General features: G+C 38.4%; 1 protein-coding gene across 3 annotated transcripts in view; it reads right to left on the bottom strand.

The window, feature by feature from the left end:
- The window catches only part of slc30a2 (solute carrier family 30 member 2), a 46,751-nt gene extending 26,223 nt beyond the window's left edge, over nt 1-20,528 (bottom strand). The window contains exons 1-2 of one of the 3 annotated variants that reach the window (XM_052024481.1): nt 20,292-20,528; nt 1,767-1,975 (exon numbers count right to left, since the gene is read on the bottom strand). In XM_052024481.1, the coding sequence (XP_051880441.1) occupies nt 1,767-1,975; nt 20,292-20,371 (289 nt within the window). In that variant the 5' untranslated portion in view covers nt 20,372-20,528. Of the gene's footprint in view, nt 1-1,766; nt 1,976-14,416; nt 14,436-18,361; nt 18,606-20,291 lie in introns of those variants that run through there. The other 2 variants (XM_052024480.1, XM_052024482.1) reach the window with 2 other exon arrangements.
- Nucleotides 20,529-24,013: the final 3,485 nt, after the last annotated feature.

Here is a 24,013-nt window from a genome sequence, read left to right as displayed (position 1 = left end):
CCTTATTAATTTTTTAGTCATTAGTCTTTTTTTATATATTCCATTCAATCTTCTTGTCTGCCACCCACCTTTACACAACTGTATGCTTTTTATTTAAGTTTGATACTGTCTATAATTTTTTAGCTACCCACTCCTGGATATTTTCTTCTCATTGGTATGTATATATACTGTGTATTCTGAAAGATCCCCTTATGTCTGCCACTGCAGCTTGACTAACTGCTCCTTAAGCTAATTTGCCACTTCACTTTAGCTAGCACTGCTTTCAATCCTCATAATTGCCCTTATTTGTTTAAAACACTAGTCTTGGACCCATTCTTCTGTCTTCCAAACTGGATGTAAAATTCAGTGATATTGTGACTGCCACCACCTTGGAAAGCTTTCACTGTGAGGTTATTAATTAATCTTGTCTCATTGCACAATGCAGGTCTAGTATTACCTGCCCTCTGGTTGGCTCCAGAATGTGTTGATCTAAGAAACTGCTGCAAAAACAGTCTATGAACGGTGCAGACATTGTGGGCCAAGGGGGCTGCTCCTGTGCTGTACTGTTCTATGTTCTATAACTCCTCATCTGGGATATCTATGCCCATCTGATTTTTCTGGTCTATATGTAGATTAAATTCTCCCATCATAATCACTGTACATTTCCAACAAGCACCCATTATTTTATATTTTATACTTTGTCTTACCATTATGGGTACCGTTAGAGGGCTTGTACACCAATCCTACAAATATGTTACCTTTATTTTTTCTTATCTCCACCAAAAATACTTTTGCTTTCTGGACTTCGGCCATGCCTCTCTATTGTGTTAACTAACAGAGCTTTTCTTTCACCTTTTCCTATCCTTCCTAAAAATTTTGTCTCCTTCAATATTCAGGTCCCCTCTATATTATCCTGAAGCAATACCTTGGAATTAATTCACACACAATTATTTCTACTTGTTCTCTCAATTCATCTATTTTGTTTCCAATGTTTTATGTATTCTGATACAGGATCTTTAGTTTTGTTCTTCTATTATTTTTGTAATGTCTAGCCTTATCTACTGATTTTTTCTTGGATTTGTACTGTCTATCCCTTCCTGTCACAGTCTGTTTATCATTTCCCTTATTTATAGCTTACACTCTAGCCTAGTCTCTACTCTTCAGTTTACAACACCTTCACAACTTTGATCCCTTGCCCCCATTATTTAGTTCATTTTAATTCCTTTAACATCCAGAAATCTATCGATCTCTGTTTCAAACACCATCAATGACAGAGCCACCAGGGCTTTCCAGGATAAATAGTTCCAAAGATTTGCTGTGTCTTGAGTGAAGAAATTTCTCTTCACTTCAGTGCTAAATGGCCTACCCATTGTTTTGAGACTGTGACACCTAATTCTAAACTCTTTAGCCAGGGGAGTCATCCTCCTTCTTTATAAGCTCTATAAGCTTTGTAAAGCTCTACAAGAATTTTGTACGCCTTTCATTTTTCCAAATACTAAAGAACAGAGGCCTAGCCTACTCAATCTCTCCTCAATGTCATTTTGAATTTGAGAATATTAGAGGCATCTAAGATTAAAATGTTGCCCAAAATCAGAAAGAGAACTACCCAACAGATACAGTTATTAGTGACTTCAGCAGACCAATAAGATCAGTATCAGTTATTTCATCCATGATTCAAAAAGGATTAAAATGACATGATCTTCATTGTTAAGTAAGCTCTTCACCATTGTGTGTCAACATGCAGCACAAGAACAACATGCACATTGCAATAATGCCATCACACTTACCTATAACTTCTCCAACCATAAATATCAGACAAATAATGGCCGCAATGTAGAGTTTCCTTCTTGCTTGCAGTTTTTCTCTGTTTTCAGTGTCTGATGTAGATCTGCTATGGCAGTGTTGACTTACATATCTTTCCAATTCGATAGAGTTGCCATTGTTTCCATTGTCAAATGGGTAATTTGGGTAGACTTCTTTTGAACTGGAAAAGGGGCTACGATGCAAGGGATGCAACTTGATTAACTGAGGTACAGCCATATTGAGCAAAATATTTACATTTCAAGTTGTTTCATGCAAATTCATTAAACTCTAAAATATCTTCATCAATTCAGTTTCAAATGTATCTAGACTGACATATTATTTCCATAAAATACTTGATCATTCCATGATCGTAAATATACGCCAATTTATAATGGATCTAATCAACATATTTATACTTGCAAATATACCTACATACTTACATTTAAAGGTGAGTGAAAGGTAGCCATCTCATGATGGCACACTATGCAACTGTCTCACTCGATACTGTATGTTGCACACCAGAGTTGGTCACCTTGTCCCAGGATTTGAATGGGGAAAATTCACCAAGGACCTTGTTCTTGATCACTCTTTAGCTAACTCCACTGGAAGCACAATTGCTGACATGGCAAAGGACAGGATCAGTTATGTTAACCCCTATAATCATAAACCTTATCAAAATTTGGTTGTGAATGATGAAAACTGCAGAAGGTAATGAAGTGCAACCAAGCTGCCAATCTGATTCAAACAGCTTTCCATTCAGGTGGGAAATGTTAAAATTAACTTGACAAATCCTAAAAGTTTGTGCATTGGATCATAATGAATGGGAATAAGTTGAACGCATCCTCGACTCATTTTTTTTGACTGAAAACAGGTCTATTGAGATTCAAAGAGGACTTGGGAGTAACTTGTGAGTAGAAGAGCAGCTTTTTTTAGGGATGATATGAGGTGATAGTCTGAAAGGAATCATTTTCACTGCCTTAACTTCTTGTCAGTCTGGGATGGGATTGGATAACATGCTGTGGGATGGAATCAAGAGCACTCTGGTCAAGGACGTTGGGGTGAATAGTTCCTCAGAGAGCTTCCATCAGGTACTGACTGCCCTTTTTTGTTGTTCAGGAACTCTCTTCTATTTTTGACTGTCGGCTGGGTGAACACCTGGGGTTTTTATTTCACCCTGACGATTAGAGTTCTTTTATGTTATTGGTTGCTTCATTCCATCACCATTGCAGATACCTGAGAGTCCAATGTTTGGCACCTAACAGCAATTTTCAGTGGGAAAGACAAAGTTCATACTCTAAAGTGGCCCAGGTATTTCTGGGCAGTTACTTTCAACGGCAGTGGATAATCCATTGCTTCTCTGCTGATAACAACAGCCAGACCATTGTTGCAGAAACATCTACAAAACATAACTATATTCTCTGCAAAATATATAGGACTGATCTGACCCAAACTTAAGTGAATATATTTAAAGATCTGTCTGTATTTTGGTGTAAAGCAAATTAATTAATATTCAACATTTGTTTTAAGTGCTTATCCCTTTCACCATGTGCAGTGGTTCATAAAATATGTATGGAAACATTAGCTTCATAGAATCACACTGCACAGAAGGTTGTTATTTGGCCCACTGTGCCTGTGTAGGCTTTTTGAAAACTGTTCAAGTCGTCCTACTTCCCCCACCACCCTGCAAATTTTTCCTTTTCAAGTATGTATCCATTTGCTTTTTCAAAATTAACATTGAACTTGTTTTTCAGGTGCTACAGTTTAGATCATCATTACTGAAAGCATACAAATCATTCTCTTCATCTGGCACAGGCTTCTTAAGCCAATTATCTTAAATCTGTATCTCCTGGTTACTGGACTCCTGCCAGAGTAAGCAGTGCCTCCTTAACTACAAGATCAATTCTTCCAAATCTTCAACATCTCTACTAAATCTCCCCTTAACCTTCTCTGAAGTAAGGACAATACTCTCAGATTTCCAGCCTTTCCATGTACTGAAATCTCTCACACTCAGTGCCATTCAGCTTCATGCTTTCCTGTATCCTTTCCAAGACTACAACTGTGCCACATTGTGGTACCCATAAGTAGACACAATGATCTCACTGCTTTTGCATCATATGCTTCTATTATAAATAAAGCTCATGATTCTACATTCATTTTTACAGCCTTATCATCATGTCATATCACCCTCAATAGATTTGCCTATATGATTGAGCTCTGTATTTTGAGACAGAAATTAAGATTATTAGTTTTTACATGCATAGTAGATAGTACTGGGGATTACGTATTACAAATTAATGCTTGATCTCATTCAGAAATCTGCTTTAGATTAACCTGTGTGAGTTCATATTTTCTCAGATAGTATGTTATACTAAGACCATGGTTATATTTTGAAGGCATACCACATGTCCACATATAATGCTTTAACCATGTTAGTCGTCCTTAGTGTCCTTACTGATGTATTTAATTTCAATTAATTCTTATGCATCTGACCTCTCTGACGTTTAGCGTGTATATGAGTTGTGTAACTCTGGGTAGTGTGGAGGAGCAGAGGGATCTGGGGTCCATATCCACAGATCCCTGAAAGTTACCTCACAGGTGGATAGGGTAGTTAAGAAAGCTTATGGGATGTTAGCATTCATAAGTCAAGGGATCGAGTTTAAGAGCCGCGAGGTAATGATGCAGCTCTATAAAACTCTGGTTAGGCCACACTTGGAGTGCTGTGTCCAGTTTTGGTCACCTCATTATAGGAAGGATGTGGAAGCATTGGAAAGGGTGCAGAGGAGATTTACCAGGATGCTGCCTGGTTTGGAGAGTATGCATTATGAGGAGAAACTAAGGGAGCTAGGGCTTTACTCTTTGGAGAGAAGGAGGATGAGAGGAGACATGATAGAGGTGTATAAAATATTAAGAGGAATAGAAAGAGTGGACAGCCAGCGCCTCTTTCCCAGGGCACCAATGCTTAATGCAAGAGGGCATGGCTTTGAAGTAATGAGTGGGAAGTTCAAGGGAGATATCAGAGGAAGGTTTTTTACCCAGAGAGTGGTTGGGGCATGGAATGTGCTGCCTGGGGCGGTGATGGAGGCAGGTATATTGGCCAAATTCAAGAGATTACTAGATAAGCATATGGAGGAATTTAAAATAGAGGGATATGTGGGAGGAAGGGGTTAGATAGTCTTAGGTGAGGTTTAAAGGTCGGCACAACATTGTGGGCCAAAGGGCCTGCATTGTGTTGTACTGTTCTATTTTCTATGTAACTATTTGTGGTTGGGTTTGCCATCACAAATTTCCTTGAGGGTTCTCCCAACTGGCCTCAATAATTGCAACAGAAGGTCAATGTAACCCAGAAAGATGGTGCCTAGATGTGAGAAATGGAGTAATGCGATGTGCATGAAATTCAGTAAAATCCTACCTAGGTTACAGTGAGAGAAGGGTAAGGCTACACGATTCGAGAGATGGCAACAAATTGGGTTTAAAGCTGATAAGAAAAGATTGAAAATAAATTAGTATTTAATACCAGTTAATGTCAAGGGAGGGTTTCTGCTCATTGTGTACATCAATCGCTTAAATCTGGGACCAAATTTGCAGACAATAGTATAAGGGAATAGGACAAAATGCAAGATATTAAGGGCAGAAACTTGGAGCAGTAGAAAATATTCCTATGTTAGTGGTTGATGCAGAGAATGTAGAATAGGTTTTAAACTTGTTGCTGATGCACAAGCAGTATTGCAGATTAGCTGCTTATTATAGAAAATTACTGAATTTCATTTCCATTATTTTTATTGGAAATGAATATGATTATTTCTACATTATGTAGCAAATGCACAATACCAATTTCGCATCTAGATGGCAAGGTCAAAATTTAGCCCCATGTCAACATTTGAGGATAGAATAGATGGATAATTAAAGGAAAAGGGAAAAAAGGGAGATTTATTTCGAGTTAAGATTACCAGTGAGAATGTCTGATTTTATATTTATTGTTTTAAAATATTCAATGTTTTAGTATCTTGCTTTATGATTTTGTTTTTGTGTACTTAATCTGTAAATAAATAGTTTAAATCAGTATGTCCTTGTCTCAGTTTTCAGGAGAAATTTCTTTGATTGTTAGTGCCAAACACACCCAAGGGTATCAGCTACCAGTTACATCCATCTTAATAAAGCCAAAGGTGAGAGAGATAAGTACAAGCAGGTGCCAAAACATTTGTACATATTTTATGTTAGTGAACAAAGACAAACTTTTCACCTATGCCCTGATCTCCAGTAAAAAATGTGCAATTAAAAATTAATTGTGGAAGTTCATTCCAAGTAAAAAAGCTGTAGGTTTTGGTTCATAGGAGATTTGACCTGCTTCTGGAAACTCCAAGCCATGAATGATGGACACAAGAATTGAGAAATTGGATTCTGTGACAGCACAATGATTTTATCGATATACATATTTGATCCTCATGGACTTTGACCTTAGGTGCAGTGGTTTGTAGAAGGCAATGTCAAATTTTGGAATGTCTTGAGGTGAACTACATACAGAGAACAGTCCCTGTACCTGAAAAGGCAGGTATGAAGCCCAATTGATCCTCAGGACTCATTTTAGTGTCCACTGACCTGCTAGTATCTAATGGGGCCAGGAAGGTACAGTGAACCAGATGCAAATTTCAAGCTGTTGGAGGCCCTTGGTAACTCTGTGAAAGGAGAGGAGAATGGGAGGGAAGTTGATCAAGATAAACCATGCTCCATGAGAGTTGTGGAGCCTGGAGTAGCACAGCCACACCCTTTGGTCCCACAAAAAGTCTCCAGTGCTCCTTGTAAAGGAGAGTTAGGCATGTCACTTGTAATTCAGAAAACTAAGCAGAGCAGCCCAACTCCCACTTCACTCACATCAGAAAATTTCCTAGAAGTGATTTTTGGGCTTCATTAACATATTAATAGACCCAATGCCTCCTAAAGGCATCTGCCAAAGATGCCTGGAAAGCCATCTTTAATGATATGGCAGCTCCCACAAAACAGACTAAAAGGTCGTGCACTGAGATTCATTCCTTTGCATTCAATTTCTGTCAGGGAAACTGGAGCAACAAAGCCCAGTTTCCAACTTTCTGAGTTTAACTCTAAATTTAGAACCAATTCAAATATTTCTTCTTGCTTATGTCAACGTTAAATTTGAAAGCCTTTCAGTTTTCTTGAAAATTGTGTTAACTGTAATTGAGAAAAAGAGTGAATGTATAAAGTATCAATAAATGTCTGGGGAAAGTGCAGGTTCAGATCACAAAACAAAGAAAGCATACTGCATTTTGAATCTCATTGTAAAAAGGCATTGAAAAACATTAGACTTGCTGCTAAGAGAGAGTTATGTTTTAGCCGGAGAATGGTTATATCGTCAGGTTCACTTAATTATGCAGTGTTGCTTTGTGCTTTGGGGAAGGAAGTAGAGAGGGGAGAAAATGTGATTAACTGCACGTGACTTCTCTTCCATTGAAATTACAATAAATTTAAATTTCACCTGATTTTGCAACAGAAATATTTGAATATATTGTCTTATATTAATTTCTACTGATTCTGACGCAGTGATACTGACTAACACCAGTTTTTGCTGCTGATTGTAGATTCTTCACAATATTATATATAATTGGTCTCAGAAATGATCAGAAAAATTTAAACAGCAACTTATAATATATTTCTTGTGTTTCTGTTATAACTTATCATTACTTGCTTTGAAATATTGAATCTAATGAAATAAATATTACTGCCTGCGTACAATAAGATTGCTGAATTTCAACGTCTCTTTAGCTCCAGCTGTGTTGGCTCTATTAAACGAGACCCAACCTGGATACAGTTTAGATGAAGCTGCAGACTAGCCCTTTATATTGGCTCTGACAGGTTATTACCTGAAGCATCAAATCTGTTTCTCTCTTCACTGATGCTTGCTGTGCTGTTGAACATTTTCTGCGCTTATTTGAAGAGTCCCAGCGTTCACAGTACTTTGCTTTCATATCTGTGACTTCTGTGAAACTGCTTACTGCTACATTGATGAAATAGCTCTCATACTTGAGCAACTGCAGCTTCACAGACGATGCTTGTAACACTGAGTGGTGTATGGTATAATAATGAGAAATGAAGAGCAGCGAGTGTGATTGTAAAGGCCCTGTTAGCCTTAGGCATTTGTTTTCACATCTGGACGTTGATATGCTCTGCTTGCTGGCATATGCTTCAATTGGAACTACTGCAGCTAATTAATGTTTTTTGGAAAAAGCTGTAAACTTCACTGACTCTTGCCAGCATTGTTGCATTGTCTCAAATCTTTTAAAATTCTGGATTGACCTTTTTCTTTCACCACCACAGAGAAAATACTTTTTTTCCTCTTGCCACTCACATGGATGTGAATGAAAAAGATTATTTCAAAGAGAGCATCCTCAGACCAAGAGAAAGGTAAGAACCCAAGGAAAAGAGACTTGAGTGTCGAGGTTAGCAAAAATAACAGAATGTTAGTTTCTGTATCAGACAACCAGCTGAGTAAAATATAAATGCCTGATAAACATCTTATCTTTTCTTCCACTGCTACGCAGTCATTGGGAACAGTAATTTATCAGTAGTTCATTCATGCTTTTACACCAACAGCAGTTATTCATCAATCACTCTGACAGCTTGTTGAACCATATTTATGGATGCACTCTTCTGCTCCTCAAACTGCTGTTTCATAAATACCAAAGCACAAGTCACAACATTAATGCTACAGTTTATAGGACTTTATTGTAAAGTTAACCAGCACTTATTCACAAATAATCTGCTTACCAATGCCAGAATTTTATTATGGACCAAAGAGTTAAATTCCAAAGGCAAGTGAGAGTAACTGCCCTAGACATCAAGGCTGCATTTGACCAAGTGTGATATCAAAGGGCCTTGGTAAAACTGGTGTAGTCAGGAATCATGAAAAACCTCCACTGGTTGGAATCATAACTTGCACAAATAGATAATTGTGGTTACTGCTTGTGGTCATCCTGGCCCAGGACATCACTGAAGGAGTTCCTCACGGCAGGGCCTTAGATCCAAACATCTTCAATCACTTCATCAATGAACAGGGCATATTCACTGATGATTGTTCAGAGCTAAATTCCATTTCTAATTCCTCACCAAATAGGGAATGGCACTATGAAGCATGACCTGGACAACATTCAGACATTGGCTGGTAAGTGGCAGACAACAGTGGACACAAAAGTGCTGGGCAATGATCACCTCCCACAAGAGAGTCTAGTACCTACCCATGACATTCAGTGGCATTAACCATGTTCCTCACCATCAACATGCTAGTAATCCAGAAACTCAGCTGAATCAGCCACATAAATACAGTAGCTGTAAGAGCAAATCAAAAGCTGAGTATCTGGTGAAGTGACTCACTTCCTCACTCTCTAAAGCCTTTCCACTATCTGCATGGCTTATGTCAGGAGTGTGATGGAGTGCTCTTCACTTGACTATATGGCTGCAGATCAAACAGCATTATGTAAGCTTGGCACAATCCAGTATAAAGCAGCCTGCTTGATTGGTACTGCATCCTCTAACTGAACTTTCATTCCTTCCATCACTGGTGCATTGTGGTTTGAGAATATGCCACCTACAAAATGCACGGCAGTAACTCACCTAGGTTACTCTAAAAGCACCTTTCAAACCCACGAACTCTCCCATCAAGGAGGACAGGTGCAGTAGGTTCATGGAATACCACCACCTGAACTTTCCTTCCAAGTCACACATTATCTTGACTTGGAAATATATCACTGTTTCTTTATCGATACAAAGATGTAATCCTGGAACTTCCTATTCATCAGCACTGTGGAACAACCTTCACCAGAAGGACTACAGAGGTTCACTACTCCTAATCATTGATAACTATGGATGGACAGAAAATACTGTCCTTACCAACAACACATTCATGCAATAAATAAAATAAAAATCACATTTGCACAAGTTATCTTAATAGAGCTTAGTATCTTCACTTGCCCCAACAGATGTGGTTGGAGAGAGAGTTAAGCATGAAAGGGGATAAAGTTCTTACAAGATGGAACTTCAAACCATTTATAATTGCAAACATATAATTTGAGTGATAATACGCAAAATAAGAAATAGGAAATGCTGTAAATAGACAACAGATCAGAAGTATCTGAAAAGAGGAATGTTTATTAATACTTAGGGAGAAACCCTCATGATCTGTGCTATGCATTTCTGCAACTAGCACTGAGCAACAGTTAAAGATTCATGATTTAAAGAAATGGACGTAGGGGGCAGTGCTCCCAAATGCAGTGCTCCCAATTTACCAGTGATTAGGTCAACCACCTCATAGAATTTTTCCTTTTTAACCAGTTTAGTACGGATGTAGGGATTAGTACCTGCCATTTTTCCCCTTCCCAATGTTGATGAATTTTTATGTGTTTTCTTGCTTTCCAGGTTTTCACATTTGTATTTTTGTCTCAAATGCCAGTGGGGATACTTTGATGTTTAAAATTGCTTTTGTATAATGACTTGTTTATAATATTCCACAAATCATGATATCATTGACACATTTCTATGCAGTGGTATATTAATTTGCTTCAATTAAATGGATTAAATGGATCAATTTGTTGGTGGCCAGCTCCATGTTCAATTTGATTGCTCAGAATTCCTCCATTCAACTTGCATTCATGGTTCTCCTAATATGAATTACAAAGCCCCAGGTTAGACCTGCAAATAGGAAATATTCAGCTCATCAAATCTCAGCTAGCAGATTCAACGATCTAAAAAGCAACTGAAGTACCAGCCAGCACTTGACGGATGTCATATGAAGCACTCCTTTTCTTTCTACACAAAGCTCTTTGCCCAATATAAGCAATGAGTCCATTTGCATCGAAACAGTCTATTTGCTTTGAATTGTCATATTGCATATTCTGAATGGATAATTAGGAAGCAGTTGGAATTATAGAAAATTGCCACAGTGCAGACACATTACTGATTACAAGGTTCAGAACATAATAGAATATGTTATGTAGAGGAATAGTGAGGGAGTATAAGAATTCAGGTAAAAACAAAAATGGGTCCATATTGCAGATTTTCAATTCGTATGTCAAATTTGACTTGAAAACTGGCATGAAGTAAAAATAAAGACAGTGGAGATAATTATTTTATCAAAAACAAATACCAATGCACACAATATTTGACATTTTTAAAATAATTTTTAAAATTATATAAGAACTGAATTTCCTCAGGTTACAATTAAAACCTTACATAATCTCTGCTACTTTAACAGCAGAGTGGCATAATAATCATGTTATATGATGAGTAAATCAGAGACCTAGACTAACGATGTAGAGTTGTGAGTTCAAATCCCATCACAGCAGCTGGGAAATTTAAATTCAGTTAATTAAATAAATCAGTAATATGGCAAGCTACCAAATTGACATAAAACCCCATCTGTTCCACTAATGTTCTTTAGGGAAGAAAATCTGCTACCCTACCTGATATAGCCTTTTGTGTGACACCAGACCCATAGCAATATGATTGACTCTTAACTATATCTGAAATTACTGGGCTAAAAAAGTGATGATCTTGTCAGTGATGCACACATCTCGTAAGTGAATAAAATAAAAAAATAAAACTTATCCTCCACTAAATCATTTAACTTTGAGCTATGCAGTTAGAGCCAGGGTGGGAGAGGAGTGGTGTTCTGTGAGGGGAAAATGAATATTTTCTTTGGGGCTTCTAAACATGCTATAGCATTTAGATTTGCAACAGCTTGTGAGAACTCAAATACAGATGAAGCAACATTGGTGTGTGCATATCATTATTCGGGTCCCTACATTAATAGACCTCTCCTGAAGTGCTTGAGCACTGCTTCACTTCACTGTGTTTATGTCACTAAAGCAATTATCAAATTGTATCATCAGCAGACAATATCTAGAATAGGTATGAAGATGCCACTACTTATCCACCATCTTTTACTTTAATTTATTCTCCCAGATATTTCAGCCAATTGTGCTTTCATACCTTTGTAACTGCCTTTATTTAAATTTTAAGATATCAGTTTCAGGCCTAAGTTTTTTATTCTCAAACTGAATGTGATATTTTATCAAGTTATGATCACTCTTCCCCAGAGGATTCTTTGTTATGAGATCATTATTTTTTTCTCATTATTTGTGACCAAATCAAAAGTAATCTGTTCCCTTGCTGGTTTTCCAATGTTTTGTTTAAAAACTATGCTAAACAGACTCTGTGAACTCATCCCCAAAACTGCTTTATCTATTCAATTTGCCTAATCTGGATAAAGATTAAAATCACCCATGATTACCAAGAGTACCTTTCTTATATCCCCATTATTCATTAATTTATACACTGTCCTATTACATAGATAATGATAGGAGGCCTTTCAACCCTTCCCAACAGTAACTTATTTCCTTTGTCATACAAATGGATTATCTGAGTCCAGATCATTTTCCTTTTCACTCATCCTTCTGAAATCTCCAGTAATATTCAATTTCCAACATTGGTCATTGTACAACACTCTCTTTGAAATGGCTATTAAATCAAACAGATTTATTTCTATTTGTGCCATCAATCCAGTAGCCCAAATGCCTAGACAAACAATCCAGAGATCCAGGTTCAAACCCTACCTTGGAGTCTGTCAAGTTTAATTTGTTAATAATCTGGAAAAGTGTCTAAGTAATGCTGATCATAAAATGACCATATTTTTGTAAAACTCCATGCGGTTCACATGTTCTGCAAGGCACGACATTTACATCCTTTTAATCTATTTTCCCAGTCCACTTAAACCAATTCGGCCTTCATAATTATTTGTTGCTCCAGATTCCAGTATCTGCAGTCTCGTGTCTTCATACTTATATACTTGCCTAAGTTTAAGACAATTAGTTTCAAACTGCTATAGATGACTGCAGACTTTCAGCGTTATTAACTCTTAAGTGCCCTCGTAAATGGTCTGACAAACCACCATATTGTAACTGTCACAGTAAAGCAAAAAAAGGATAGAATCACATAGCCCATCGAAAAAAATGGTTCAAGCAACAGTGATATGTTACACCAGTATGTCAGACTCCTTGATCACAATTCCCCAGGTGTGTCCAGTCACACAGGCAGGACAGAACCACTGGAGGTGGAGATATAGTAGGACACAAGTGGGAAGGATTAGTCTAGGGAGTCCTCAACATTGATTGCAGACCCCATGAACGCTCATGGCATCAACTCAAACATAGGTCAGGAGATCTCCCCCTGGTTACTATCTAGTGTCCTCCTCAGCTGATGAATCTGTGATGAAGAGCTGAAAGTAGCAAGTGTATGGGTGGGGGACTTCAGTGTCCAACACCGTGCAGTCTGGTGGCATCACCACTGTGTGAGCTGACCAAGTCCTTAAGGACATAGCTGTCAGACTGACTCTGCAGTAGGTAGCAACCAACATGAGGGATAAACCTTGTCATCATCAATCTAGCTATGGCAGGTGTACCTTTCCACAACAGCAATGGTAGAGTGAGCAATCCTTGCAGAGACAAAATCCCACCTTCACAATCTGCACATTTGCCAATATGTTCTGTGACACTACAATTGTGTTAACTGGGATATACTCAGAACAGGAATTCAAAATTGGGAATCCATAAGATGCAATGGACAATCAGCACCAGCAAAAATGTACATCATTATCCGTAATCTAAACACTGGCATATTCCTCACTGTACCATTACAATAAAGCCAGGGGATCAACCTGGGTTCAATGAGGAGTGCAGAAGGGCATCCTAGGAGCAGCACCAGGCCTACCTAAAAATAAGTGTCAGCTTAATGAAAGTGCAGCACAGTACCACTTATGGGCTAAACAGCAAAAACAGCATGCAATGGGCAGCGATATGTGATCTCACAGTTAACAAACCTGATTAAAATTCTGCAGACTTATCACATCTAGTTATGAATGGTGATGGACAATCAAATAGCCAAAAGGAGGTGGAGGATCCAAGAGTATCCCCATCCTCAATCACACACCTGAATGTGAGTGCTAAAGACAAGTCCAAACATTTTCAACCATCTTAATTGAGAAGCTCCTAGTTTATGGTCCGTTTTGGCTTCGTCCATCACAGAAGCCAGTCTTTAAAAAATTTGATTCACTCTATGAGGTATGAAGACTGACAACAACAGACTAAGGAAAGGCTATGAGGACCAGGCAATATCCCGTCTGTAGTTCTGAGGATTTGCACTCCTGAGTCAGCTGTGCCTCTAGCTAAGCAGTTCCAGTAAAGTTACAATATTGCCATCTACCCAGCAATGTACAAAGTTGCCCAGATATGTCCTGATCACAAAAAATAAGGGCAATTCCAATCCAGCTAATTACTGCCCAATCAGTCTATTCTTAATCAGTGGGAAAGTGATGGAAACTGTCACCAGTTGTACCATCACATGACACTCATTCACCAATAATCTGCTCACTGATGCTCAGTTCAGGTTTTGCCAGACCCACTCAGCTCCAACCCTCATCACAGCATTGGTCCAAGCATGGATCAAGGACCTCAATATTTCAGTAACTGCTCTTGATATCAAAGTGGCATTTGACGGAATATGGTATAAAGGAGCCCTGGTGAAACTTAAGTTGATGGGCATCTAGGGGAAATAATTCCATTGTCTTCAGTCATACCTTGCACATGTAAGATGGTTATGGCTGTTGGAAGTCAATCATCCCAGGATATCACCACAAGATCTTCTCAGGGCAGTGTTCTGGGCCAACCATGCTCAATTGTTAGATCAATGAGAGAAGTCGGGATTTTCACTGATGACTGCACAATGTCCAACTTCATTTGCAACTCTTCAACAAATAAAGTAGCCCATTCCTGTATGCAGCAAGACCAAGACAACATACAACATGGGCTAGAAGAAAATTAGAAAACACTGAAAACACTCAGCAGGTCAAGCAGTATCAACCAAAATGTTTACTCTGTTTCTCTTTCCACAGATGCTAAGTGCTTCCACCATTTTCTGGTTTTTTTTTGGATTCAACAAGTGCAAAGACCAGAACTCTATCAGGACTAAATTCTGGATCCACTTGCCCGCCCCATTTGTCGTCATACCCTCCTGTTCCAGTCCATTGTTCAAATCCACAACAAGGGTGTAACTGCTTCCAGAAACTAAATACAAAGGTACGTTCCTCCCTAATGCATCACTCTGTATGAAGCAAGAATCATCTCCTCAGCTGTCTGAATTCCCCTAAGTTGCAGACATTTGCTGCAGATGTGGCTTCTCTAAATCACACCTGTATCCTCCAGATCCCATAAACTACAATCATAAGGTATCACCTTCCTGCCACATCTGTTATAATTTATTTAACTAGTACATTTTTCAACTATTTATAATTTTTAATAATTGTTTTGTCTAGTTAATAAAAATTTTAAAGGTACCCATTGTACCAGCTTTAGTATCAACGTGGGTACCAGTGTCACATCATTTTCCCATTACATTATAATTTAGAGTAAGCACCTTTTAGAGAGAAAAAAAATGCAATACTCATTAGCTATCACACTTTGATTATTTCTCCAACTTTTTGAATTCTTAATTTAGATTACTGCCACTGGTGCTTCTTAATAGTTCAATTCTTGCATTATTTCATATACAAACATAACTCTTTGCCTTGCTTCTTCTAATTTCCCCCACTCATCAAATTCCACATTTAGTCCTCTGCTGGAGCTTTAATCTTTAGAACTGGATGTTGTACTACCCATCAAACCTGATCATTTGTTGCCAGCGTAGAAAAAAGGCTAAAAATATCATCCATCTTGTTCAAATAGTTGAAATTCTAAGTATTGTGAATCATACGTTTACCCTATGTATGTTTTGAAGAATGAACTCCAGTCTGTGAGGAGCATATTGGGTTCAACTAGATTAATGAGGTGTTATAAGATGCTTGATTTTGGCTCCCATTCCTCATGGAAGTTTATTCCATAATATCAATGACAGAAAAGGTATGGAAGGTATGAAAGGACAAACTCCAAGGCAGAGTACAAAGTTAATGGCAGGATCCTGGGTAGTGTGGAGGAGCAGAGGGTGGGGGTTCATATCCACAGATCCCTGAAAGTTCCCTCACAGGTGGATAGGGTAGTTAAGAAAGCTTATGGGATGTTAGCATTCATAAGTTGTGGGATCGAGTTTAAGAGACGCAAGGTAATGATGCAGCTCTACAAAACTCTGGTTAGACCACACTTAGAATACTGTGTCCAGTTCTGGTCTCCTCATTATAGGAAGGATGTGGAAGCATTGGAAAGGGTGCAGAGGAGATTTACCAGGATGCTGCCTGGTTTAGAGAGTATGCATTATGAGGAGAGACGAAGGGAGCTAGGGCTTTACTCTTTGGAGAGAAGGAGGATGAGAGGAGACATGATAGAGGTATACAAAATATTAAGGGGAATAGAGAGAGTAGACAGCCAGCGCCTCTTTCCCAGGGCACCAATGCTCAATGCAAGAGGGCATGGCTTTAAAGTAATGGGCGGGGGGGGAAGTTCAAGGGAGATATCAGAGGAAGGTTTTTTACCCAGAGAGTGGTTGGGGCATGGAATGTGCTGCCTGGGGCAGTGGTGGAGGCAGGTACATTGGTCAAATTCAAGAGATTGCTAGATAAGCATATGGAGGAATTTAAAATAGAGGGATATGTGGGGGGAAGGGGTTAGATAGTCTTTAGGCGAGGTTTAAAGGTCGGCACAACATGGTGGGCCAAAGGGCCTGTATTGTGCTGTACTTACTATGATTTATGATTTACTATGAACATCTGGAACAAAACAGTTCAAGTTTGTAAATGATTAATATAACGTGGACTGATTTTACTTGAATTGTTAATTTTTACATTTCAGCATACATCTTGAAATTTTCAATTTAAAAAAAAATAGATAACACTTGAGTGTATTGATTTCTCAGGAGAGCGGGACACCAACTTTGGCTTGACTGCTAAAGCAAATACAGAATTTGTAAAGTTATTGATTATTTTTAAAGGTAAGGTCAATAACCTATAGATGACTTACTCTTAAAAATATTTAATGCTGATTTTATACTAGCACTCAAAGGACAAGTCTTATACATAGCACTAATTTCATATTATTTGTATGGACATTCCAAATGTAATAGAGCACACAATAAAAGTGACCAAGATCTGTGGTTTCCTAGATTCTGAATTTTCCGGCCTACCTCCATGACTGCATATCAGCTAGTCAATATTGTGGCAACTTAAATGTTGTAGTTCACACAAATCATAAACCCATTGCAAAATCAGGCAATTCAGTATTTTGATTGGATTCTGTTCTCTACATGATGTTCATCCATTTCATTGCAGTAAAATGTTTTGTGTTAGAAATAAACCTACAAAACAAATACGTTATAGATACAAATCTGCTGCAGGGAATTTAAAATCGTACTCCTGTTATCAGGAATTTTTCTTCAAGATTCTTGGATTCTTAATAAGAAATGTCCTTATTGAATATTCAACATTCTGTGTAATATCACTTTCTGGGGAAAAGATTGTGTTTAAACAATAATAGGGGCGATAAACAAATTTCCCGAATACAGTTATAGCGAATCTCTTTTTATCTGGACGCTTTCCAAGGACTTATGTATTGATGTGTTAATGATTTCCCTGTGGCGAAGATTTTTTAAAAAACTGGTAATTGTGTTCGTGTTCATTATCAAAGAATATCATCTGGAAAATGTTAATCTCTTTCAAGGAATTTTAGAATAAGAAAACATGAGATATTGTAATTATAGAATCCTCTGCATAAGCGAACTTTATAACATATCTGCGAAAATAGTCTCTTTTATGCAGAATAATTTATAGAAGGCGAGTAAGGTTATCCTCTGCATTTAACTAGTAAATCGAAACATGGCATTAGATTTGCCTTCATTTTATTGGCGGATCGGCCTATCTTTAAAACACCTTATATTTGTGCTGTAACAGATCTACAACTTCGCCCCTCCAAGCCCTAAAGTTAGCCATTTTCGTTCAGAGACTACAGCGGCTGAAATCTGAAATAGGGCGACATGTCTGTGTTTTTTGTGTGTAGGTAAGACGGGGTTGATGGGAGAACGGGAACAAGGTAATCAAATTATGATAATAGAATAGAAAGTAATGCCTGTGGGGTTGGAGATACACAACATACTTCTATTCTTCGTATACCTCCTGATCGTTTTCTTGATGGGAGTTAAAACGGCGTGCAGTGGTCCTATTCTGGATTTTTTTAAGATTGATTTTAAACCAATAAACGTTGTTCCTTAATTTACTTGCATTGTGTTTGTTTACAGCACGAGGATGATCTCAAGACCACAATGCCAGTGGTAAATAAATTAGCTATTGATTTGTCCCAACCCTGATGCGGCTGGCTTCACTCAACTGCTTCGCTCTATTTCGCAGTTGTGGCACAACCTCCTCCTCTGAGTCAGTTACAAGTCTATATTGAGGTGTGTATATTTTCATTAGGGAATCACGCCAATTAGCACAATCTGACTGAATTTATGCAACTCTCCCAGACTGATAAAACGGTCAAGGAAAACTATAGATATGAACCATGACAGATCCTCTTTTGCCGACACTAATAACATTTTATCTTACCTTTTATCGGTGGACTGAAATCCAGGTGAAGGCCAAGGTATATGTAGGATAATCTGTTTTATGATCAAGATCTGATATTTAGGGCCCAAAAAGTATTTCTGCAGCGTTTGCATACACAGAATGTTAATCACAAACCGTGTGCGTATGCAGAACAATTTACTACGTCCAAAAATACATCATTGACCACTGCCCCAATTCCTGGAATCTCATCGACCCGTGTATTTGCGCTCATCGGGTGTTACAATATGACTTCGACCACCTTTTCAGCTTTCAGTGAAATGAAGAAATATTTTTTCACTTTATGTGGTATTTTAGACTCATAACATGGCGTAAGAATTCCTGCTCCCTGCTAAATTATAAACCACTATAAGTTTGGCAAATTTCATGGCAAATTTGCTATCTTAAACCACGGGGCTAATTGAAAAGAGCAAATGATCCCCGTGTAGTTGGTCCCATTTTCAGGAATTTTTGGAACACATCACAGTGACATCAGGTGAAGGTAAAGAATACGTGTCAAAATCATTGGCCAAACTGCCATAATATAACGGGTAATACAATAGTAAAACATCGGTCCTTTCATCTGCACACAGAGGGAAATAAAGGCCAGCAAATGCATTGCCGAGCCGGTGTCCTGTTAATTCGCGACACTTCTGCTTGTTTCAATATTATGTTCGGCGTGTCTCGCTTTTATTCTACCGTATGTAACTGAAATTGCGATCAACGTTTTCAACCTTCCATTTGAATAAAAGTGGTTAACTTCCTCTGATTAGATGTTAAGAGGTGAGTATTTCGAAAGTGATGATCTTTTGTGCATTTCTGACTGGAAATTAAATTTTTCCATCAAAAGTTATCTATGAAGCCATATTATCAGACAGGCTTAATACATGCAAACAATTGGCGATTTAACTACATAACATCATGGACGGTGAACGTGAAACGAATTTTTAATGCCCTTATAAAATAGCATCAATCATTAATATTGCTTTTTGTATTATCGACTGAATGATCAGTTCACAAAGCTATTAATCACAGATTGTCTGAAATGAAACCAGGCGTGAAAATGAATTTCTTCACACAAACTGCTCTCGCGGCCATGTGTTCTGGCGCTAGATCTTAGCTTCAAATTACAAACCGGCTAGAAAAAAAGAGAGCCAAATTTCACATTTGCGTTCGTCCCTTTGAACAAAAGATCGTGAAACCAGAAAAGGTGCACGTAAACTGGGCGCACAAGTTACATTAAAGGAAACGGCTAGGTATTTATTGGTGGATTAATTATGTCAAAGATAATGACTAATATTAAATGATATGCATGTATTACAATGCCCATAATCTACCTTAAATAATTATCATTTAAAATCCCCTCAGTCTAACTGGCCGCGTTCTCTCGCTAGCGCACTATTCTTGACTGCAGGGTGTGATAGCACTGCTAGGGAGATGCATCAACTGGTTCTAAAACCTTCCCAGCATGTTTCCTTTCAAACTACATTTAATTCAATAATGTCAAAAGTAGGTGAAGCAAGAGAATGAAAATTGAGAACTGCAATGTTTTAAGCGACCGTCTTACTTGAAACGTCATTGTTAGTCATTTATACCTCATATTACCTGTACAGCTTTGTGTGTGAGTGGTAAATATTTACCCAATTTACTGAATAACGAGATAGTCAAATCCTCACACCCTACTGTAAAAGCACCACCTCAACACAATGCTCGTCCATTTAGACTACGTTGGTTTAAAATGCAAAATAAAATCGCGGAATGACTGATAACATGTAAAACACATTCCACATTCTCGCACCTGGTTACCGCAGTTAAATAGCCTGCAGGGTGCAATTTCATTTGCATTAATTAATTTAGTATTAACTGTATATAATTTCATCAATTGATTGCAATCTTTAACAATGCAAGCGCACGACCTGTTTTATTCATTTACCTTTTCAGGCGCAGCGTGTACATCCTCGCCTTATTTTCAGTTATCAGATTAGCCCTTTCTGAATCCACAAACTGATCCATATTTCCAACTGCTACCTTTGAACTTGGAAAGCACTAACCAGATATCCTTCTTATCAACTTAAATTACTTTAGCGAAGATGCTCCTTGTTTAAAAATCCTCTCAAACCATGACGTTTTTCACTCAGACGATCTGCATGGTACGTCCCCGACCGCCCAAAGTTTCTGCTGCTAGGCTGTAGCTCCCTTGACTGAGGGACTCGTTCGCGCTGTGTTATTTGTTAATAGAAGAGAGAGTCGTGTGCAAAGGGCAATCGGAGCTGCTTTGACTGAAAGAAGCTCTGCTGCTGTTCACTGTGCGATGTGTGTCGACACCGCTGTCACATCTTTCAGACCAAGGGTTAGCGAAGCGTAGTTTGCTTCGCCGAAGACTGGGAATGGTGCTTGCTATCTGCCGCCTTCTAAATACCAACTTGCAAGCCTATTCCTGGAATAGGTACAGACTTTAAAATAACAATCCCAGCTCGGGTGTCTTTGTAATACTTGAACGATTCCGTTCAGGTCATTCCTGCAGCCTAGGTGTAAACTTGTTCAGTACATTAAAGGGTAACAAATGCCACACTATGTCTTTACGGCTACACAAAGAGCTTCCAAATGTGTTTATCATATAAATTAATTTTACCAGAGCGGGCGAGGATTCCAACAGTTTTCAGAGGATCTATTTATGGATGGAAAATCGATTTCAAAGGCACGGTTCAATCCAATTTATTTCCAGTTTTGTAGGCTGAACTCTACGGGTGCTTCTCCAGATCTTGCCATGACTCATTTGAGTCTCCAAAAAGAGCCAGTCGCTCGCTGAGACTTCTGACTATCTCTGCAGTAGCTTTTCCTTGTTACTTTTCAATTCAGGTTTCCCAAGTGAAAGGTATCATCGCTCCAGTGTTGGGTTCCATTGTTGAGAGCACTCCATGCTCTCTTCCTGTTCATTCACTCCACATTCCATTATTCTTTTAACATCAACCTGTTGCCGAAGATTCTACATCCTTTAAAAAAAAATATTGTATACTGCGTGTCCCCAACTGGTTGGTAACATTTTTCCATCCTGTTGCTTTCCCAAGATGCCATATTCTGTCCAAGTCATCATCAAGGTCTACCTGTCAGTATCCTGAAAAAGTGTCACTGCACACTGGAGTGAATCATACAATTGATCAAGGACTTTACTTGTCAAGACGTGAGGGGTAAGTTTTTTACTCAAAGAGTGGTGGATACCTGGAATGCGTTGCCTGATAGGGTGGTGGAGGCAAACTCATTGGGGGTTTTTAAGAGGGACTTGGATGGGCACATGAATGAGAGGAAAATGGAGGGATATGGGTATTCTGTAGGTAGGAGGGATTAGCTACGTCGGCACAACAGTGACACTTTTTCAAGATACTTACAGTTAGACCTTGATGATGACTTGGATGGTTCCTCTAGGCTGACAAAAATTCATTCCAGCTAAAGCAATGCAACCCTTAAACATCACCTTATGGGGTGTACAACTTGGTAAGACAGAAAATATCCTCCTCCTCATCATATTCCAGTTCTTTTGCACATCTGCACCATGAAATGAATGAGGATGGCAAAGGTTATCCCCTTGGTGTTGATGTTTCAAATGGCAGGGTACAACAACAGATGAGACAATTATGCAAACTTGTCTTAAAGGATATTATAGTCAATCTGCAAGGGTGCAGCTGTTATTTTATAGAGAAGCATAGCTCTGTACAATACTGAAAAAAACACAATGGAACTATTAATGAAACCTATTGTAAAATGTTAACATAATTTTCAGTTTCTCCAAGTTTAAAATTTTTTCCTCAGGAACCAAAACAGAACTATCAGCAACGTTCCTGCCAAAGTTTCTTTTCTTGCTTGAGGAATAGTGCTCAAGTCACTTAAAATGCAAATTTGTATCTCTTTTCCTACTTTTCCAAAGCCTCTCTTCCTTTTGTAAGATATAAAATTATATCTTAATTCCCTCCAGTTTTGCAGTGGCTTTATAATTCAGTACCAAAAAATTGCTGCATAGAATTGAGGCATCTGGTGTACCAAAACATAGAACAGTACAGCACAGAACAGGCCCTTCGGCCCACAATGTTGTGCCGACATAGCTAATCCCACCTACCTACAGAATACCCATATCCCTCCATTTACCTCTCATTCATGTGCCCATCCAAGCCCCTCTTAAAAACCCCCAATGAGTTTGCCTCCACCACCCTATCAGGCAATGCATTCCAGGTATCCACCACTCTGAGTAAAAAACTTACCCCTCATGTCTTGACAAGTAAAGTCCTTGATCAATTGTATGATTCATCTGTATGCACAAACATCTTGAAAGTACTGATGAAGCAAATGAGAGCTATTACTAGACTAGCAGCAAGAAGTGAAATGTAAATATATTGGAAGTTTAAAGTCATAGAGGAAAGTAATGATGTAGAATAACTTGTTTAGGGTGGCCAATAAAATTTGAGATCTTAACAGATAATTTTCAGGACATCAGTATTGCTGGCAGGGTCAGCATTTACTGATTGCTAATTGTTCTCCGGTGTTAGTGGGCCTTTTGAATCAGTGCATAAGGAGAAGGCACTAGTTGGAACGGTTTGACTCAACTGCTTTCTAGGACACTTCAGAATCAGTGTTGGTGTGGAGGAGCATCATGCATGTGCAGCAGATTTTCTTTTGGTGATTCATTGTTTTTTTTAATGACTTTTTTTTAAGTCAAGTGTTAGCTTTTTATTTCCAGAATGTTGAAAACTTCCAAAGTGGGATTCAAATTCTTGCTCTCTGGATTATTAAGCCAGACCTCTATATACTGGTTCAGTAATATAATCACTGTGGTACCATTAACAGAATGGAATTATTAATATATGCAGCCAAGATATATATGCTACACTTCATAGCAGCCTTGTCAGATAGTTTAAACAGTTTTGAAAAGAGCCAAAGAGGGGACTAGATTTGAAGGTTCTGAAAACTGGCATGCCAATTGTGGTGTACAATAAATCTACATTCTAGTCTCCTTTCATAACAGCAGCATCCAGTCACCAATAACTATGCTAATTATTAGCTGGGTGCATCAGGAGCGGAACAACATTGTGAGTCATTAGGTCCAGTTAAAGCTTGCACTTCATGAAAGGAAAATGTATGATGGCTGGTGCAACACCTGACAGTTGTACTTCTTCTGAAGTTAACTTGGGAAACCTAAAACATGTGAACAACACTGGAGAGAGTGTCCTCCAAGTTTTTGGAGGTGATGGAAAGAACGAGTGTTTTCTTGTAATTGCAGAGAATCAAGAGGCTTTCTGCACAAATACTGCACAGGTTGTGGAAACAGATATGAATGGAGATCAATGGTGAAAGTAAAGCCGTATGAACCTGGATGCATTGATGAAGTTCAATAGCCTCACAAGAGAATCAAGGTCAGGGAACACATCTTCAAATTACATATCCCTCCAACTGCACTACTAGTTTCAGACATTGCTGACTGCTTTTATCAATAGTCTCTGTTGATCAGGACTCACATCTAATATTCATATGTTCCACTCATACACGTAATACTTTTGTTAGCCTCAGATCCACCTCCAAAAGCTTACACACAGTCAACTAAGATAAGATTTCTTTATTAGTCACATGTACATCGAAACACACAGTGAAATGCATCTTTTGCATAGT

Source organism: Pristis pectinata, chromosome 10 (genome assembly GCF_009764475.1).
Source record: "Pristis pectinata isolate sPriPec2 chromosome 10, sPriPec2.1.pri, whole genome shotgun sequence".
Taxonomy (NCBI): Eukaryota; Metazoa; Chordata; class Chondrichthyes; order Rhinopristiformes; family Pristidae; genus Pristis; species Pristis pectinata.
Note: the sequence above shows the minus strand (reverse complement) of the source record. Positions and strands in the feature narration are given on the sequence as shown.